The sequence below is a fragment of the Camelus bactrianus genome, chromosome 2, assembly GCF_048773025.1.
Source record: "Camelus bactrianus isolate YW-2024 breed Bactrian camel chromosome 2, ASM4877302v1, whole genome shotgun sequence".
Taxonomy (NCBI): Eukaryota; Metazoa; Chordata; class Mammalia; order Artiodactyla; family Camelidae; genus Camelus; species Camelus bactrianus.
Genome location: NC_133540.1, coordinates 29,894,560 through 29,913,320, shown reverse-complemented (window position 1 = coordinate 29,913,320; position 18,761 = coordinate 29,894,560). Strand labels below are relative to the sequence as shown.

General features: G+C 34.9%; 1 protein-coding gene across 1 annotated transcript in view; it reads right to left on the bottom strand.

Annotated features, from left to right (window-relative positions):
• Positions 1-18,761, bottom strand: part of LOC141579655 (IQ domain-containing protein M-like) — a 193,971-nt gene that overhangs the window by 136,664 nt on the left and 38,546 nt on the right. Inside the window, exons 3-5 of the mRNA XM_074377591.1 lie at positions 18,459-18,654; positions 10,545-10,689; positions 1,228-1,362 (exon numbers count right to left, since the gene is read on the bottom strand). Coding sequence (XP_074233692.1) covers positions 1,228-1,362; positions 10,545-10,689; positions 18,459-18,654 — 476 coding nt within the window. The remainder of the gene's footprint in view (positions 1-1,227; positions 1,363-10,544; positions 10,690-18,458; positions 18,655-18,761) is intronic.

The window sequence follows — 18,761 nt, the reverse complement described above, 5'->3', positions numbered from 1 at the left end:
GGAAATTTATGAGTACTGTTAAGCAAAAAAAAAAAAAAGTAGATTTTCAAACTACAGAAAACCTCAATTTTCATAAAATTGTTACATGCACAGAAAAAAACTGGGAACAATAAACATTAAATACTAATAATTGCTATTTATTAGTAATTTTATATATTTCTATATTCCCAAATTTTATATAATAAATATTAAATTTTTTTCATCAAAAAAAAGTTGCTTAAACAAACAACCTAGTCATGACCACTGAAGCACAAAGTGATTTGAATGCTTTTCTAGTCTGTGAACAAATATTTATCGAGAGTCTAGAAAACCTGTCTAAGTACTAGTGATTTGGCAGTGGCAAAGCAAAGTCCATATACAGGCAAAGAATTAGGTCAGTTTACATTAAGAACTAACAAAGGATGAGAACGTCAACCTATAATGAAGCCTCAACCTTGTCACCCTGACATTAATCATACCTTCCTATCGGCATGTGGGCCATTTTCCTCTATTAAAAAAAAGTCCTGAAATCTTTTGTTTTGTTTGTTTACCTTTTCTTCTCAATTAAATTGTGGATACATCATCCACCATCTCTAAACACAGCAGCAAGCCACAGCACCAGTGTGGACATAAAAAGAAATGCTGAGAAGAATCTTACCGGGTTAAGGAAAATTCATTGAGATTTCCCATAACTTTGGTGACAATTTCCACCCACTTAGTAGTTTTTAGAGAAGAGAGAAACGTTGCTCCATTTAATTTATTACATATTCCCATACACTACAATATTATCCTTTCACTTATTGTTCAGAAAATAATCAATTTTCAAACTGAATATCTATTGTATTGAAATAATTTATGTTCACACATTTAAACTTAACTATGTTCTTCAGTACCAAATCTAACCATTCAGGAGAAATCATTTTAGCATCAGTATTTTAAATATGATGATTTAAAATATATTCAGGCTAAACTTAGTGTATGAAAAATACATCAAGAACTTAAAACGTAAAAATCATCTCCGCCACCCCTCTTAAAATAACTTTATTGTATTCACTTCTTTTAACCTGTTCTTTAAGTCTCTTCTTTCATATATATTAAAATCGGGTTTTAAAAATTTGAAAAAAGGGATTTATAAGACAAGCTTACTGAAAGTAAAAGGAAGGAAGGAAAGAACAAGGGAGGAAAACAGGGAGGAAATAAAGAAGGAAGGCAAAAGCAAAAGAAGAAAAGAAATGAGAAAACACTCGCCTCTGTGGACCAGGTCCCAAACCTCATCAATTTGCTGCTGGGTTGGGAAATGGCCACAGTTGTTGAAGAATTTAAGGAGCTCACTTCTTCCTAATCCTCGCCAGTCTTCCCTTTTAGCAAACATTGTTTCATAGACTACAAGGAGAAAAAAGATAAAATAAAATATTTTCTTTGTAATACATCAAGTACACACCCCACCTGAAATTGTCATTTCAATTTGGAGAAGATTTAACTCCGGTTTTATTTTGATGTCTGGTGGTAAGCCTCACAATGAAAGCAGCACTATCTCAGCCTCCTGGGGAAGGTTAGAAGGAAGTGGGCATGCTCCTCCCTCCCACATTCCACTGGAGTGAAATTTGGACTTGCTTCCCTAAAGAGAACACTGGCATCCTCCGGCCTGGTTTACATGACAGTTGTCCATAGACTCTGCACCCATCAATGCTCCAACCACATCATAAGCCATGGCTTCAGTGTCAGGGTTTCTGGGGGCCTGAGTTCTGTTGACCCATTTCAGCATTCATTTTTTTAGTTTCCCTAATTTTTTCATCTCTTTTTGACTTCTACTCACATTCTAACTAATTGAATTGGTGATTCCATTTTGGATCACTTATTCTTCTCCTGATTTCGCCCTTACTATATCTGCATTTTGCTCATTGACTTCATGTATTCCTAGTTCAAGGTCCTTTGCCACTCCTGGCTCAAGGTTTCCCCAGAAAACCATTCAGGTGGGCCTTCCCTCACCTATCTCCCATACTTGGCATTAAACAGTGGTTAGATAATGACCAAAAGAATTGACATATATGTTTTGAGTGTAGCTATCCATAAACATTTTTTTCCCAAAAGGTGGTATTTACTCGCCATTCTGAAGTATATGGATAAGCCCCATGAAGCTGATTGTTAATCAGCATTGGCAAAAGGGCAGGGTCTGCCTCAGTACAGGTTTAGTTCTGAAATATGGGCTCCCAATGACAAAGGGCATCAGAGTGGTTTCAAACAGAAGTTAAAGTATCATCCTGGCAATCAACCAATGGACTTCAATTTTCTATCCATTCATTCACTCATTCAGTGGAAGTGGACAGTCATGAGACATCAACAAGTTCAAGAAATACTTAGTGATGGCCTGAATATGAGTAGCTATTCAAGATTCTGAAACACAGCAGAAAATAAACATAAATTTTTATTTAGCATACCTATGACTTTTTCTCTTTTCAAATAAGCAAATTAGAGCAGTTGCTATTGGTGTCCCCTTCCATATTGCCTTACATTTCTGTGCATGCTGACCTGACTTTCAAGTGCCCGCACCTGCATTTCATTGCCTAAGGGCTCCCTCTGGCTGCAGGACTCCACTCTGTCCACCAGCACAGCCAGAAGTGCCAGGTAATTAAGGCTCCCAGTGGAGCAGCCCTTAACAACTGACTGGGGAAGCTGGTGGCTAAAGACCCAGCACTTGAGGCAAGATGGCCACACTACTCCCTACAGGGATAAAGCTCAGGTTGCCCACGTGGTAATCTGCTTTTACCCCCCCATCCCTTCCCTGTCTCACTTCTCCATTCTACTAACAGTATTTCCTGGGACTAACTCCTAAATAAGATAGTTGTACTCTCCCTCACTTTTCAAAGGATTTTTAAGTAAAAGGAGTCCCAGCAGCTTCCTAATGAAAGAAGGGTTTTCTCTTTCTCTGCCTCTCTCATTTGTTTTCTCTTTCTCCCTTCTTCTTCTAGTCTTTTCATCTCCCAAACACTTTGCTCCTTCTTCTTTTTCCTCTGGAAATCAGGCTGTTGGACAGGGTGAACTGATTGAGTTCCATGACTTATATAGAATCTCTCTCTCTCTGACTTCTTCCTTCCTCAAGCACTAGCTACAGAAAAAGAGGCATTCTAACTCAAAGAATTCTGGTTATTTGTATATACTCTGCAACATATTTTAGAATAACTAATAAACTTAATAAAAACTGTCCTTTCAAAAAATACTTTTGAGCCCTTCTGATAGACCAGGCTTTTGCTAATAGCAGGTGCATATTAATGATCATAACAGACACAGTTCTTGACTTCATGGAACGTACAGTCCACTGCAAAGTAAACATTTTATAGCTAGCTGAAAGTACCAAAAAATGTAGCACTTTGGTATTACAAGGCAATAAATGACTGATTTCAATCAAATTAATTTATTTGCATCATTTTGTTGTTGTTGCTTTAAAGAAAATTTATGAATAGTTTTAAATTTAAAACGAAATTGAGAAGGAGGTACCAGAAATTTCCCATATATCTCCTCACCACACTCAAGCATAGCCACCCCACAACCCCATTATCAGTATCACTCTCCAGGGTAATGCATTTGCTACCAAGGATAAACCTATATTGACACATCATAATCACTAAAGGCAATAGTTCACCTTACAGTTCACTCTTGGTGTTGTACATTCTATGAGTCTAGACAAATACATAATAACATTTATCCATCATTGCAGTATTGTATGAAATAGTTTTACTGTCCTAAAACTCCTCTCTGTGCATGCCAATTCATCCTTCCCACCCACCTCATCCCACCCCTGGCAATCACTGAATTTTTATTTTCTCCACAGTTTTGCCTTTTCCAGAATGTTAGATAGCTGGAATCATAAAGTATAAAGCCTTTTCAGATTGGCTTTTTCCACTTAATAATATGCATTTAAGTTTCCTCCATGTCTTTTTATGGCTTCAAAGCTCATTTATTCTTAGAGTTAAATAATATTTCATTGTCTGGATTTACCACAGTTTATTTATCAATTCATCTATTAAAGGATATTTTGATTGCATTCAAGCCTTGGCAATTAACTAAAAGCTGCTATAGATATCATATGCAGGTTTTGTTTGGGTATAAATCTCATGTGAGTAAATACCAACAAGCATGATTGGTGGATTGTATAGTAAGAGTATGTTTAGTTTTGTAAGAATCCACCAAACTGTCTTTCAAAATGGCCATCATTTGGCATTCCCTCAACAATGAATGATAGTTCGTATGGCTCCACATTGTCGCCAGTGTTTGGTGTTGTTGGTGCTCTGGATTTTGGCCATCCAAATAGGTGTGTAGCGGTATCTCTTTGTTGTTTTAATTTGCATTTCCCTGACAACAAATGACATGGAGCATCATTCCCTACACTTACTTGTGATCTATCATCTTTGGTGAGTGTCGAGATCTTTGGCCCATATTTTAATCAAGTTGTCTGTTTTCTTACTGTTGAGTGTTAAGAGTTCCTTGTATATTTTGGATAACAGTCCTTTATCAGATATGTCTTCTGAAAATATTTTCTCTCAGTATGTGGCTTGTCTTCTTATTCTCTTGATATTGTCTTTCACAGAGCAAAAGCTTTAAAATTTTACTGTAGTCTAGGTTATTAATTATTTCTTTAATGAATCCTGTCTGGTGTTGTATCTAAAAAGGCATCATCTAGGTTTTCTCCTACGTTACCTTCTAGAAGTTTGATAGTTTTGCGTTTACACTTATTCTGTGATTCATGTTGAGTTAATTTTTGTGAAATGTATAAAGTCTGTGTTTAAGTTAATTGTTTTACATGTGAATGCCCAACTGTTCTAGCACCATTTGTTAAAAAGACTATCTTTGCCCTATTGCATTGCCTTGGCTCCTTTGTCAAAGACCGGTTGACTATATTTACAGGGGTCTGTTTCTGAACTCCCTATTTTGTTCCACGACGTATTTGTATATTCTTTTGCCAATACTACACTGTCTTAATAATTGTAGCTTTATAGTAAGTCTTGAAGTCAGGTAGCATCAGTACTCCAACTCTGTTGTTCTTTTTCAGTATTGTGTTGGCTATTCTGGTCTTTTGCCTCTTCATATAAACTTTAGAATCATTTTGTTGATATCCACAAAATAACTTGCTAAATTTTGAATGGGATTGCATTAAATCTATACATCAAGTAGGAAGAACTGACATCTTTACAATAATGAGTCTTCCTATCCATCAACACATAATATCTATCCATTTATTTAGTTCTTTGATTTTGCTAATCAAGGTCTCATAATTTTTCACATAGAGATCATGTACATATTCTGATACCTTCATACATGAGTATTTTATATTGGGGGGGCTAATGTAAATGTTAGTGTGTTTTTAATTTCAAAGTCCACTTGTTCATCCTTGGTATATAGGAAATCAATTAACACTTATATATTATCTTTGTATCCTGCAACCTTGATATAAATAGCTTATTATGTCCCAACAGTTTTCTGTCAATTCTTTCAGATTTTCTACATGGACAATCATGTAATCTGCAAACAAAGATAATTTTATTTCTTCCTTCCCAATCTGTATGCCTTTATTTCCTCTTCTTCCTTTACTGTGTTAGCAAGAATTTCCAGCATGATGTTGAAAAGGAGTGGTGACAGGATATCCTTGCCTTGTATCTGATCTTAGAGAAAAAGCTTCAGGTTACTCACAATTAAGTATGATGCTAGCAGCAGGTTTTTTAAGATAATCTTCCTCGAGTTGTGAAAGTACCTCTCTATTTCTTGTTTACTGAGAGTTTTATTATGAACGGGTGTTGGATTTTGTCAATTGCTTTTTCTGCACTTAGTGATATGAACATATGATTTTTCATTTTTAGCCTATTGATGTGATAGCTTATATTAATTGATTTTTGAAAACTGAAACAGCCTTGCAAACCTGGGATAAATCCCACTTGGTTATGGCATACAACTCTTTTTATGTTTTTTAGGATTCAATTTGCTACTATTTTATAGAGTATTTTTGTTTTGATATTCATGAGAGATACTGGTTTGTAGTTTTCCTATATTGTCTTCACTTAATTTTGGAATTAAGGTAATGATAGCCACATAGAATGAGTTAAGAAGTATTCCCTCTGTATCTATACATTGGAAAAAGATGGTAGAAAATTTGTATAATTTCTTCCTTAATGTTTGATAGAATTCACCAGTGAACCCATCTGGGCCCGGTGCTTTCTATTTTGGAAGGTTATTAATTTTGGATTCAATTTTATTAATAGATATAGACCGATTCACATTGTCTATTTCTTCTTGAGAGAGTTTTAGAAGATTCTGTCTTTCAAGGAATTGGTCCATTGTATCTAAGTTAACAAATATGTGAGCATAAAAAGTTGTGCATAGATGTGTTTATCATCATTTTAATATCCATAGGATCTTTAGCAATGTCCCCGTTTTCATTTCTGATATTAATAATTTGTGCCCTCTCTCTTTTCTTCTTAGTCAGTTTGGCTAAGGCTTATCAATTTTATTGATCTTTTCAAAAGACCACATGTTGGACTCATTGATTTTTCTCTATTGATTTCCTGTTTTCAATTTCATCGATTTCTGCTCTAATTCTTATTCTTTCTTTTCACTTATTTTGGATTAACTTTTTCTTCTTTATCAAGTTTCTTCAAGTGAAAACTTAGATTATTGATTTTAGATCTATCTTTCTTCCTTTCTAATATATACATTCAGTGCTATAAATTTCCCTCTAAACACTGCTTTTTCTGCATCCCACAAATTTTGATAAGTTGTATATTCATTTTCATTTAGTTCAAAATGTTTTCAGTTTCTCTTTAGATGTCTTCTGTGACTCACGTGTTATTTAGAAATCTGTTGTTTAACCCCTATGTATTTTGGCATTTTCCAGTTATCTTTCTGTTACTGATTTCCTGTTTAACTTCACTGTGGTTTTAGAGTAGACATTGTATGGTGTCCAATATTTTAAATTTGTTAAGGTGTATTTATGGCTCAGAGTATGGCCTATCTTGGTAAATGTTGCTTGTGACATTAAGAAAAATATGTATTCTACTGCTGTTGGATAAAGAAATTTAGAGAGGTCAGTTATATCCAGTTGACTGATGATACTGTTGAGGTCAACTATGTGTACTACTCTGCTTCCTTGACCTGTCTATTTCTTATAGTGGAGCACTGAAGTCTCCAACTGTGATAGTGGATTCATCTGTTTCTCCTTGCAGGTCCATCAGTTTTTGCTTCACATAGTTTGATGCTATGTTAGGCACATACACAACTAGAACTGCTAATGTCTTCTTGGAGAATGACCCCTTTATCATTATGTAATGCACTTCTTCATCCTTGATAATTTTCCTTAATTTGAAGTCTGCTCTGTCTGAAATTAATACAGATACTCTTGCTTTCATTTGATTAGTATTAACATGATGCATTTTTCTCCATCCATTTAATTTTAATCTAGGTATGTCTTTATATTTAAAATGGTTTTCATGTAGACAACATATAATTGGATTGTGTCTTTTGATCTACTCTGACAATGTCTATCTTTTAATTGGTGCCTTTATATCATTTAACATTCAAAGTGATTACTGATACAGCTGGATTCATATCTACAATATCCAATAGTGTTCTTGGTTGTTACCCTTGTTCTTTGTTTTTGTTTTTATCTTCTATTTTTTTTCTGCTTTTTGTAGTTTTACTTGAGCATTTTATATGATTTAATTTTCACTTATTTCATAGCATATCTATTATAATTTTTTTTTAAATACTTGCCTTAGAGTTCACAGTACATGTTTACAGCTAATCTAAATCCACTTTCAAATAACACTATCTTACTTCATGGGTAATGCAAATACTTTACAATAACAAAATAATCCTAATTTCTACCTCTCATCCCTTGTGTAATTGTTGTCATTACTTCACTTATTTATAAGCATACATATATTAGCATATATAATTATACATAAGCTATATATGTATATTATAATTGAGCATATTGTTGGTATTATTTTGAATAAATTGTTATCTGTAAATCACTTAGCAATAAGAAAAATAAATATTTTATTTATTCTTATTCCTTCTCTTATATTTTATGTCTTCTGTGCTTTTCTTTACTTCATATAGTCTGAGTTTCTGACCTATATTATTTACTTTAAAATACTCTCTCTAAAAAACTTCCTTTAGCAGTTTTTTGCAAGGCAGATCTACTGGCAACAAATTGCTTCAATTTCTATTTGTCTGAGAAAGCCTTCACTTTTGAAGGATAATTTTTGCAAGGTACAGAATTACAGGTTGGTGGTGTGTTTCTCAATACTTTAACTATTTCATGCCATTCTTCATTCCTGTACAGCTTTGGATAAGTCAAATGTAATTCTTATTTTTTTTCTCTACGAGCAAGGTGTTTTTTTCAGAATTTTTTTATCTTTAATTTTCTGTAATTTGATTATATGCCTAGGTGTAGTTTTTTGGAATTTATTCTGCTTGGTGTTCTCTAGACTTCCTAGATCTTTGCTTTGGTGTCTGATGTTAATTTGGGGGAAATTCTCAGTCATTATTGTTATAAATATTTCTTCTGCTCCTTTCTCTCTTTCTTCTCCCTCTGGTATTCCCATTATACGTAAGTTACTCCTTCTGTAATTGCCCTACCATCCTTGGACGTTTTGTTCTTTTTTTTCTTTTTTTTTTTTTTTAGTCTTTTCTCTCTTTGATTTTCAGTGTTCAAGAATTCCATTGATATATTTTCTAACTCAGAGAATCTTTCCTCAGCCATGTCCAATCTACTAATAAGCCCATCAAAGGCATTCTTCATTTCTGTTACAGTGTTTTTTTATCATTAGCATTTCTTTTTGGTTCTTTCTTAGGGTTTCCATCTCTCTGCCTACATTGTCCATTTGTTCTTGTTTGCTGTCTATTTTATCCACAATTAGCATAGCAATCATAGTTGTTTTAAATCCTCAGTCTGATAATTCCAACATCACTGCCATGTCTGTTCTGATGTTTGCTTTGTCTTTATAAACTGTGTTTTTGAATACATTGTAATTTTTCCTTGACAGCCAGACATGATATACTAGGGAAAAGGAACTGGTATAAAAAAGCCTTTAGTAATATGGTGATAAGGTGTTGGGGGAGAGAAAGTGTTCTAAAGCCTTATGATTAAGTCTTAGTCTCTTAGTGAGCTTATGTCTCTGAACTGTGAACTTCACAAGCATTTTTGGTTTTTTCTCTCCTCTTGGGTGGGAGAAGTTGGTCAGAGTGGACTGGAGTTGAGTTTTTCTCTTTCCCAGGTTCATTAGGCTCTGATAATACCCAGCAGGTTAAGCTCTGGTTAATCACTTTCTCCTGAAGGCAAGCCTTGTTAAGAATGGAGTGCTCTGGCATATTTCAAAATGGTTCATTTTCTCATATTTATTGTGGGAATCTGGTTGAGCTCCTGGTTGTCAATATCACAGTATTATGGAGGCCCCACTATGACCTGGTCCCCTTTGAATGTTTAACTCTCAGAGTTGTCCACATTGAGCCTCCAGCAATTCATCATTTACAGTTCATTTTTCCTACCCCAGGACCGTTCTCCCATCAGTTCCTGCTCCTGAGTCTCTGCTCTGGTAACCTGTATTTCCCTGTATTTGCATGCCTATGTCTCCAATCTTGACAGCAGCATTTTGTCCTGTGTTCTTCCCTCTCTTATAGAGTCAAGAAGAGCTGCTGATTTTTTAGTCTGTTTAGCTTTTTTACTGTTAAGATGGAGTAGTGACTTCCAAGCTCCTTACATGTGGAAGCAGAAACCAGAATCCTTTACTTATTTTTTCATAAAATAACTGGCTGTAATAGCCATCCTAATCTTAAGCAATACTAAATTCATTGAATATAATAAAAATCAAGATCTCTGAAAGTTAAGATACAAATTAGGAAACTTGTTCTGTGCATAGAATTTCAACACTAATAAGCAACATGTAATGGATATCTGTTGTTTAGTCGGTTGAGTGTCCATTAATATTCTTTTATTATCAATATGCAGTTTTCCTTCAGGAAGCTACCCATCCCCTTAATGGATATAGCTTCTCTGCAACTCTCAAGCAAATTCTGTCCTCCCATGGCAAAGTGCTGGACACATAACTCAACCTAAACCAATCAGGTGCTCTCTCAGAATTTAAATTTAAAGCTTAATAACAAAGTGATATATATAGTGATATCAGTTTATCTAGCACTCAGAAGTAAACAGAGATTGCCCCTTATTTTTTGCTCTCTAGATCTCTGGAGCAGCTCTGGTTCATGTTCTAATGGAAATCTGATTCTTTAGCTATCTTTCTTCTATCTTTCCTTTAAATTTCTTTCTTTTTTTTTTTTTTTTTTTTTTTGCTTTGGTCAGCCAGAATGATTTTTCTGTTGCTTATAAGCACAAGATCTTTTATAAATTAATCAAAATAAAAAATATGTCAGCTTAAGATGCAACAAGATTCAGCAAGAAAAATCTGGTCTACTTTTGGTGTCCATAGGTAATTATTTGTAAATTATATATAAATTTCCAGTGGTTAAATTAATTCCAAACCTAAAATCAAACCAGAAATGACAGCATCACTTACATTTTTTTCTGTCCATCCATTCCTCTAGCTCTGCAAGGTTTATAATTTGTCTTGTCCTCCAAAGACCAAGTCGATATTTAACACGGTAGATTAGTCTGCAATACTTGTTTATAACTGCTCTCAAATCTGGTCCATGATACAAAGCCTATAAAACAGTAGTATGGTCAGCTGAACTCCATATATACTTTTCCTATGTAAATTTAATCTAATTTTGCACCTTTCATTTCATCAATCTCACCCAGTTTCTTAGATTACGGATGTATTTATTTATGTTTCTAAGCTAGGCTGGTTAAATACATGCATTATAGAGTGGGATAATTTCCCTAAAGTTCAGAGAGTTTCAATGTTGAGTTGCTCTGTCATCACATACTCATACTTCCTGTAGAGTAGAGGTTTCAATAATAAACTTTTATAGAAGCTTCCTAGGTTGGTATCCAGATTTCTATAATATGTAGCCCACTTAGCCAGAAAAAAAAAATCTGGTAAGGCATTATTCTGTAATGGATGATTCTTGCCTAAGCTATCCACTCTGAGAGCTCAAATACTTGTGTTTTCTTTTGAAAATAGTATATGTATGTCTTTTACCTATTTTCCACTGAATTTTTTTCACGTTTTACTTCCTGATTTCTAGAACCTGAATATTAAAGAAATTAACCCTTTTCAGCATATGCGCAAATTTTATCAGTTTACTTTTCATCTGTGACTATATTTTTTCTGCGTATGCATTTTCTACATTCTACTACAGTAGACTTTTAAAAATTAAAGTATAAAAAATTCATCTATTGCAGGCTTGTTTTCTTTTCTAAATAGCCAGTTCCATTTTATTTATCAATTTAATTATTTTTACATTTTACATTTTCTAGCTCATTAATTTCTCTACTCATCTTTTTTAATTCCTTAGATTTATTTTCCCTCCTTGACTTCTTAAATTAAAGATTTAAATTATCTATTTTCATTTTGCTAGGAATGTAGTTAAGTTTATGAATTTTCCTCTGAGTCAGCTTTCCTTTCATGTGTTTTGCATACCATTATACAAGTAAGAAAAAAAAAACTGAAGCATAAAATCTTTAAATAACTTTCCCAAGGTCCTATAGTTAGTAAGTTGCAGAATTGGTTCTGAAATCAAAACAAGGACACTCCAGAACCCACACTTTTAACTACACACTATATTCCTCTTAATTTACTTGCATTTTATATTTTTCACACATTCTGTAAATTTTTGTTTTGGTTTATTCCCTAGTATATTTATTTTTTATAACACTTATGAGTGTTCTTGCTCTTGACATTTATTTTCTGTTTTGTATGATTCTTTAAAGGTTGTTTCTGTCATTTTATTTTTCTTTGTCTTTGCTTAATTTCGTGGTTCTTCTCTGAAATTTTAAAATGTAATGTTTCAGTCTATATTTCTTAATTTATTGATATTATCAATGAAATAATATTTCTTATTTTGCCTGAATGAAAAAATAAATTAGCACAATTTCACTACTTCCCTCTTCTCCTTTATCCCTCCATCTGAATTCCATCAGAATCAGGCAGATTCTGAATGTTTGCTAATGTCTTTCAATATTCAATAAAAGTTTATAATGTGTATTTTTAATCTGCCTTTTGTCCAGTAGACTCTTGTTGTTTTGTTTTGTTTTAAATAATGGATTGTTCACACTTTTGGAGCATTCCCCACTGTATGAAACTTAGTAGGAGGCAGAACTCACCTCCTACAATTTGAAGCCACAAATCAGATGCTTATGACCCAAGCCTCCTCTGTTGCTAGGATGCAGACATGTGACAAAGCTTCATCCATTATCCACACCAGCATCAGGCTTTGAATTGAAATTAATAATGCTTTTAAAAGTGAAACAGTGGGAAATCTATTTGTGTGGCAGAGTAACCATGGAGCAAGAATCCACTTTTCAAGGGTAGCATTTGTGAAGGCAGTAATACCCAGGATTTAGCATCTGCATCAGACTCTGTGCAGGATTTGGCTAGAGTCCTGGGCACTATCTAGGCTAGCCTTCATCATTCCCTTCATGCTTCTGAGCTTAGTTCTTCAGACCTCTGCCCAATATTCTACTCAGTGCCTTTCTGCTTAAATCTGTCAGTAGGTTTCTTTTGCTTATAACTAAGAATCAAACACTGTTTTAATTGTATCCTTAGAATATGAGCCAAAAGATTCCAGCTTAGAATGCTGCTTAGTGGAATGATGACATTTGCTAAGAGAGCAAGGACACTAGGCAGCGACCAAATCCAATTTGAGTGTTTTCCCAACAAATTTACTAAATCCTTTTTTGTGGACACACCTTATGAAGAACACTTCTCAGATCCGAGGCATTCGGAAAGTGACCTAGGAGTTTTCCATGGTTAAGAAGTTGGGTGAGAGAAAATTGCAATGGTCCCTCTTTGTGGTTACTACAGCATGCCTCTCCACCAGTCTTCCGTATGGAAATATGCCTCAGTTGTGATGGTATGTACATCTCTGTATGTAAGTTTTCCCCCATATTTCTAAATGTTTCTCAAGATAGAATTAAATCCAAAAAAATGTACAGATTGATATTTACAACAGCAATATTAGAATAAAAGACTCATAAATTACTGATTATAATTTTCCAATTCATGTTGACTTGGAAAGGAAAAATGTATCATACTTACACATCAGGATTTAAACTTTTTTTTCCAATATGCATTTCAAGTTTGTTTTTTATTTGGTATGGTCATATCTTTCTTTTTTAAATAATGAATGATTGCTTGTTTGGAGAAGTCCACTACTATATGATACTTAGCGGGACTTAATTTCTTTGATTACTAGCAAGAGTAGCCTCTTTTCATGTTTACTAGCCATTTATGTTTCTCCTACTATGAAGTACTGGTTCATATCTTTTACCTATTTTTGCTTAGGACTTCATTCCTAGCAGCACTGGAAATCATGGACCCAACTCTCTTCTTTACTGTGTCTGAACTTCCTTGATCTAGCGTATTCTGGTTTTCTTCATATCTCTCTAGCTTTTGCTTCATTGTTTGTGGAATCCTCACCTCTGCCTGCCCTCTGAGATTGGTCTTTCCCACTCTTACCTTTCCATGCTTCTCTCCTTACTCTATAGACTCTATCTGGACAATGACATCAATTCCAGTGGCTCCAGACAGTATCACTAATAATGATTCTCAAATCTATGGATGAGGGTAGAGTACAGGAGGGCATCTTTGGTCAGGGAGCCGAATCAAAATGTCCAGAAGAAGACTTTCCAAATTTCACATCCTCTCTTCCCAATATGTTATTTATTACACATCCTCCATCATGTTAAAAATAATTTATTCAAAAACATGTGCCAGAAATGTTCTAGTCTTTGTGGATAGATTAGTGAACAGGAAAGACAAAATCCCTGTCTCAGTGTGTTGCATTCTGATGGAAGGAATAACACAGTCAACAAATAGGTATGTACTTGGCAGTAAGTGGTATGAAGAGCAGTAAAGTGTTTTAAATGGAATAGGAAGGAACTAGGGTAGGTATTATTTTTTATAGGGTAGCACGGGGCAGGCTCTTTCATAGTGTGACAATGAACAGACACATGAATGAAGTAAAGGAGCCATTCAGTCACCTGGGGAAAGAGATTTCTCAGAGATAAAATAAGAACTATTGCCAAATAGAACTATTTTTATGAGTGAGAGAGTTTTACATTCTTTTTCAGGTGTGTTAAGGTGAAAAGAGTTTAAGAACTATTACTGGATCCCAAATGTTTCCTTTTGGCCCCATCTTCCTTCTAAACTTTAGACTCACATGTTCAATTGCATCCCAGACATTTCAAGGATGTTCCACAGGCACATTAAACTCAGGTTTAAAACCTAAACTCTATCTCCTTTTCTTTCCTCCCCCCTTCTCTTATGCACTCTTCCTCTGAAGTTCTGTATTTCACAACCATCCATCAGGTTGCCCAAGGCAAAAATCTAGGAACCATTCTTGATTACTCCCTCTCCTTTATCTCCAAATCCAATTAAATCCAATGTCCTATCTACTGTCCATTTCTCCAATCCTACCCCAAGCCAATACTATTATGCACTGAACTACTGAAAAAGCATACTAGTTGTTCTTTCTCTAATTTTGTCACACTCTTCCCCCAATTCACTGTCCTGAGTCAGTAATTTTTAGAAGCATAACATTGAGGTAAACACTGTTTTTGTGTCTATGTTTTTTTCTGGATCATATTAACTTAAAGCAGAACATATGCAAACAAACAACATAAAAACTTTAAAAGGAAAAGAATATTTCGAATGGTGGAAATAAATAATGCTGATAGTTAAATGGAGCAATCTCTGCAGTCTCCTTATGACTGATATAACTCAATGTTACTTAATTATTTCTAAATAAACCCAAACTGGAGCATTTCACAGGAAATGGTGGAAACTGTATAGTCTCTTGAGTTTTCTTAGAGTGACTGACATTCTAGCAGATGCCGTCTACAGCCACAAGCCCTCAAGTGCCAACCAAACAGTAGGACTATGAAAGTGTCCCAGTGGAGGGATGGCTACAGTGCTGACAACTACCCAGTGGTTTGTTGTGCAGCCTCTAGAGCAGAAAGTCTATCAAGAATTCCTCCAACAGCAACTCTGCACACAGGCTCAGTCTGAAACCGGACCACACGTGCATCACAGGCCTGCCCCACCAGCATTTTGACAACAAGCACAACAACATTAACTGTATCAACAGAGCAGCTGTCCAACATACAAAGCAGCATGCCGATGGCGGAATAAAAATGAAAATCCATGATCATAACACGTTTTTTAACCAAATCAAAGGCAACAATCCACATTTGCTCTGACTCTTTAATAATGCTTCTTATTCTTTTCATCTCAAATTCTACCTCTGCCTAGAAAGTCAACATTTTCCTTGTTGAGCTCACCTTTTCACTGTCATCTTGGACCCACTCTTACTTTCCAAGTTTTTTAGACCCGTTTTTGTCCCAGAAGTTATGGATGATGTTACAATTCTCTCCAATATCAGAAAATACTATAATTAAGTTAAATTATATTATATATACGGTATGTATATATGACATATATTATATGTCTCTATATATTTATGTATATGATATATGTGAATCATTAGAGTGATCTGATAAAATTCTATAACTATATTTTGCTGAATTAATTCAAAAGACATTTGTTGAATTAACTATCACATGCCAAGCTCTATTCTAGGCATTTGAACACAGTAGCAAACAAGACAGAAAACAATATAAACATACAGAGACAAGTAAATAAACAAGAAAAACAGCAGGTAATGAGTGAATATAGTTAAAATGAGAGAGAGTGTATGTGACAAAACAGTATGTGGTACTATAAATATAAAAATAAAGAGCAGGTACTCCCAAATAGGTCACATAAATTGTATTGTTCATGACAAACATGTAAACAAAAGGTCAAAATGCAGAGGACTGGGCAAATTATTGACCAAAAATGGAGAGATCAACTCTGCTTGATGGACCAGAGAGCATATCTGGGTGTGTATACTTAAGGAAGAGCTTAAAGAATGAGTTGGAGTTTGTCAGAAAATTAGGGAGGAAGAGTATACCAGACTAAGAGAACAGCATAAAGATTCATAAAGTAATAGGAAACAGTCAGGGAATATAAGGATTTGGGCTTTGCTAGAGCCCAGGGTATTAGTGAAGAAGTGCCATGTGACGAAGCTGGACAGTGGGCAAGAGCCAGGCCAAGGAGGCCACATGTACTATGTTAGAGAATTCATATTTTATCCAATTAGCAACACGGGACCATCAAAAGATTATAAGGCATGAAATAAGGAAGTCAGAGTGGAGCTTCCTCTGCATATGACAGATCAGATGGGAGGAGGCCTACATGCAGGTAGACAACTAGGAGACCACCGCAGTTCTCCATGTGAGGGGTGATGGATAGAAGCTCTGGCAAGAAGAACAGAGGGGAAGAGTGGCACAAGAAATGTTATGGAAGTGGTAACCAATTGAACAGGGGGGTGAGAAAGCTGAAGGGGTCTAAGAAAATTCCAGGTGCACAGCTTGGACGATGGGTGGTGGCACAGTTCAACAATATAAGTAGTGCAGGAAAGGAAGAGCTCTGTAGAATAAGAAAATGGTTCACGTAAGGCTATGTGGAGTTTGATTTAACTATGGACCTTTCCAATGGGCAACTTAATGCTTGGATCTAGAACTAGAGAGACAGGTCTGGGACATGGCTTTAGATTAGATTAGGGAGCAATTAGTCATCAAATAGTTTAAGTCAATGATATAATATGTAGACTAAGCATGGGCTTTGAAGTCAGAGAGACATGGGTTTGAATTCTAGCTCAGTCCCTTACCAGCAGTGCAACCCTGGGCAAATGACCTAGTTTCTCTGAGCTTTAGTTTCTTCATCTATAAAATGAACACAGCAGCTCCACACAGAATTCCTGATCTATTCTTCAATTTCTAGTTTTTTTTTCCAAATTCCTATATTAGTAGTACAACTTTAGCCCTCAAGGTGAGGACATTTTTTTAATTTCCTCAAAGGTTTGCCAAAATCCATCCCCTCAGGTTCTTCTGTATTTGCCCAACCAGAACAGGTCCTTGTGATTTATTCTGAAAGTCAGGATTGCTATATATAAAAGTTGCTCAGGTGGATGTGTGGAAATGTGTGTAATTTCTTTTTAAGGTGAACGTTTAAACTGCGAGAGTACCCAGGAGTGTGGGAAGTGGAGGAAAGTTGCTTTAAACAGAGGATAAGCCAATAGCACAGAGGAAACAAAATCAGTGCAAAGATAGGTGGCCCCAGCCTTAGAGTAAAAGTAGACCCAAAACTGTTGGGTTAAGGATAAGCCAGGCATTTGTTCAGTCTCTAATCTGACACAATCTGAAATTGTCACAAGAATAGATTATTCATAACGTTTTCTTAAACCAAAAAGTGGAGACAGAACTTTATTGAGAAAAATTATAGATATATTGACCAGGTGACTATCCAAATTCAGCTTAACTGAATTAAAGTCCATTGATGGATGAATGGGTAAGAAGGTGTGATATATATACACACAACAAGATATTACTCAACCACTAAAAAAAAAAAGAATGAAATCTTGCCATTTTTGACAACTTTGGATGGACTTGAAGGGTATCATGCTAAGTGAAATCAGACAGACAGAGAAAGACAAATGCTGTATGATTTCACCTACATGTGGAATATAAAAAGCAAAACAAATGAACAGACATAATGAAACAGAAACAGAGCCATGAATGCAAACAGGTTTTTGCCAGAGGAGTGGGTGGGGAAGACAGAAACAGGTGACAAAGATTAAGAAGAACAAACTTCCAGTTGTAAAATATGAGAGTCATGGGTATGAAATGTACAGTGTGTGGAATATAGTCAATGATTAGGCATGTATCATTGTATGGTGACAAATGCTAACTAGATTTGTTGTGATCATTTTGAAATGTACAGAAAATCAGACCCCAATGTTGTGTAACAGAAACTATACTTGTGGATCAAGTATACTTCAAAAACAAACAGACTCAATAAGATCAGATTTGTTGCTACCAAAGACAAGTAGGAGAAGGGGAAATTGGATGAAAGCAGTCAAAAAGTACAAACTTCCAGTTACAAGATAAATAAGTACTAGGGATCTAATGTACAACATGATAAATATAGTTAACACTGCTGTACATTATACATGCAAGTTGTAAGGAGAGTAAGACCTAAGAGTTTGCATCACAAGGAAATTTTTTTTTCCATTTCTTACTTTTGTATGTATAGGAGATGATGGATATTCACTAAACTTACTGTGGTCATCATTCCATGACGTATGTAAGTCAAATCATTATGCTGTACACTTTAAACTTATACAGTGCTGCACGTCAATTATACTTCAATAAAACTGGAAGGAAAAACAAGTTTTAAACACATTATAACATTCCAGATATGCTTTACCTTGGTCATTATTCTTTGGAATCTTCTGCGTTCAAGCCATCCTCTGATAAGCGCCTGTATGACGGTGATCATTTTAACTATGTTTTTGGTTATTAATTTTTTCCTTCCCCGGAACACTTGGAAGATTTCTATGTGTGGTCCAATTCTTTTAACTTTATTGCCAAATTTATCACTTTTACTTGGAATCGGTTTTACACTAAAAATAAAACATAAAACTTCATTGTTAATAAGGAAAATAAACATTCCTGAAGTCTTAAATTTGTTTTGATAATGAATATATTGAAATAGGAAATACACTGTAAT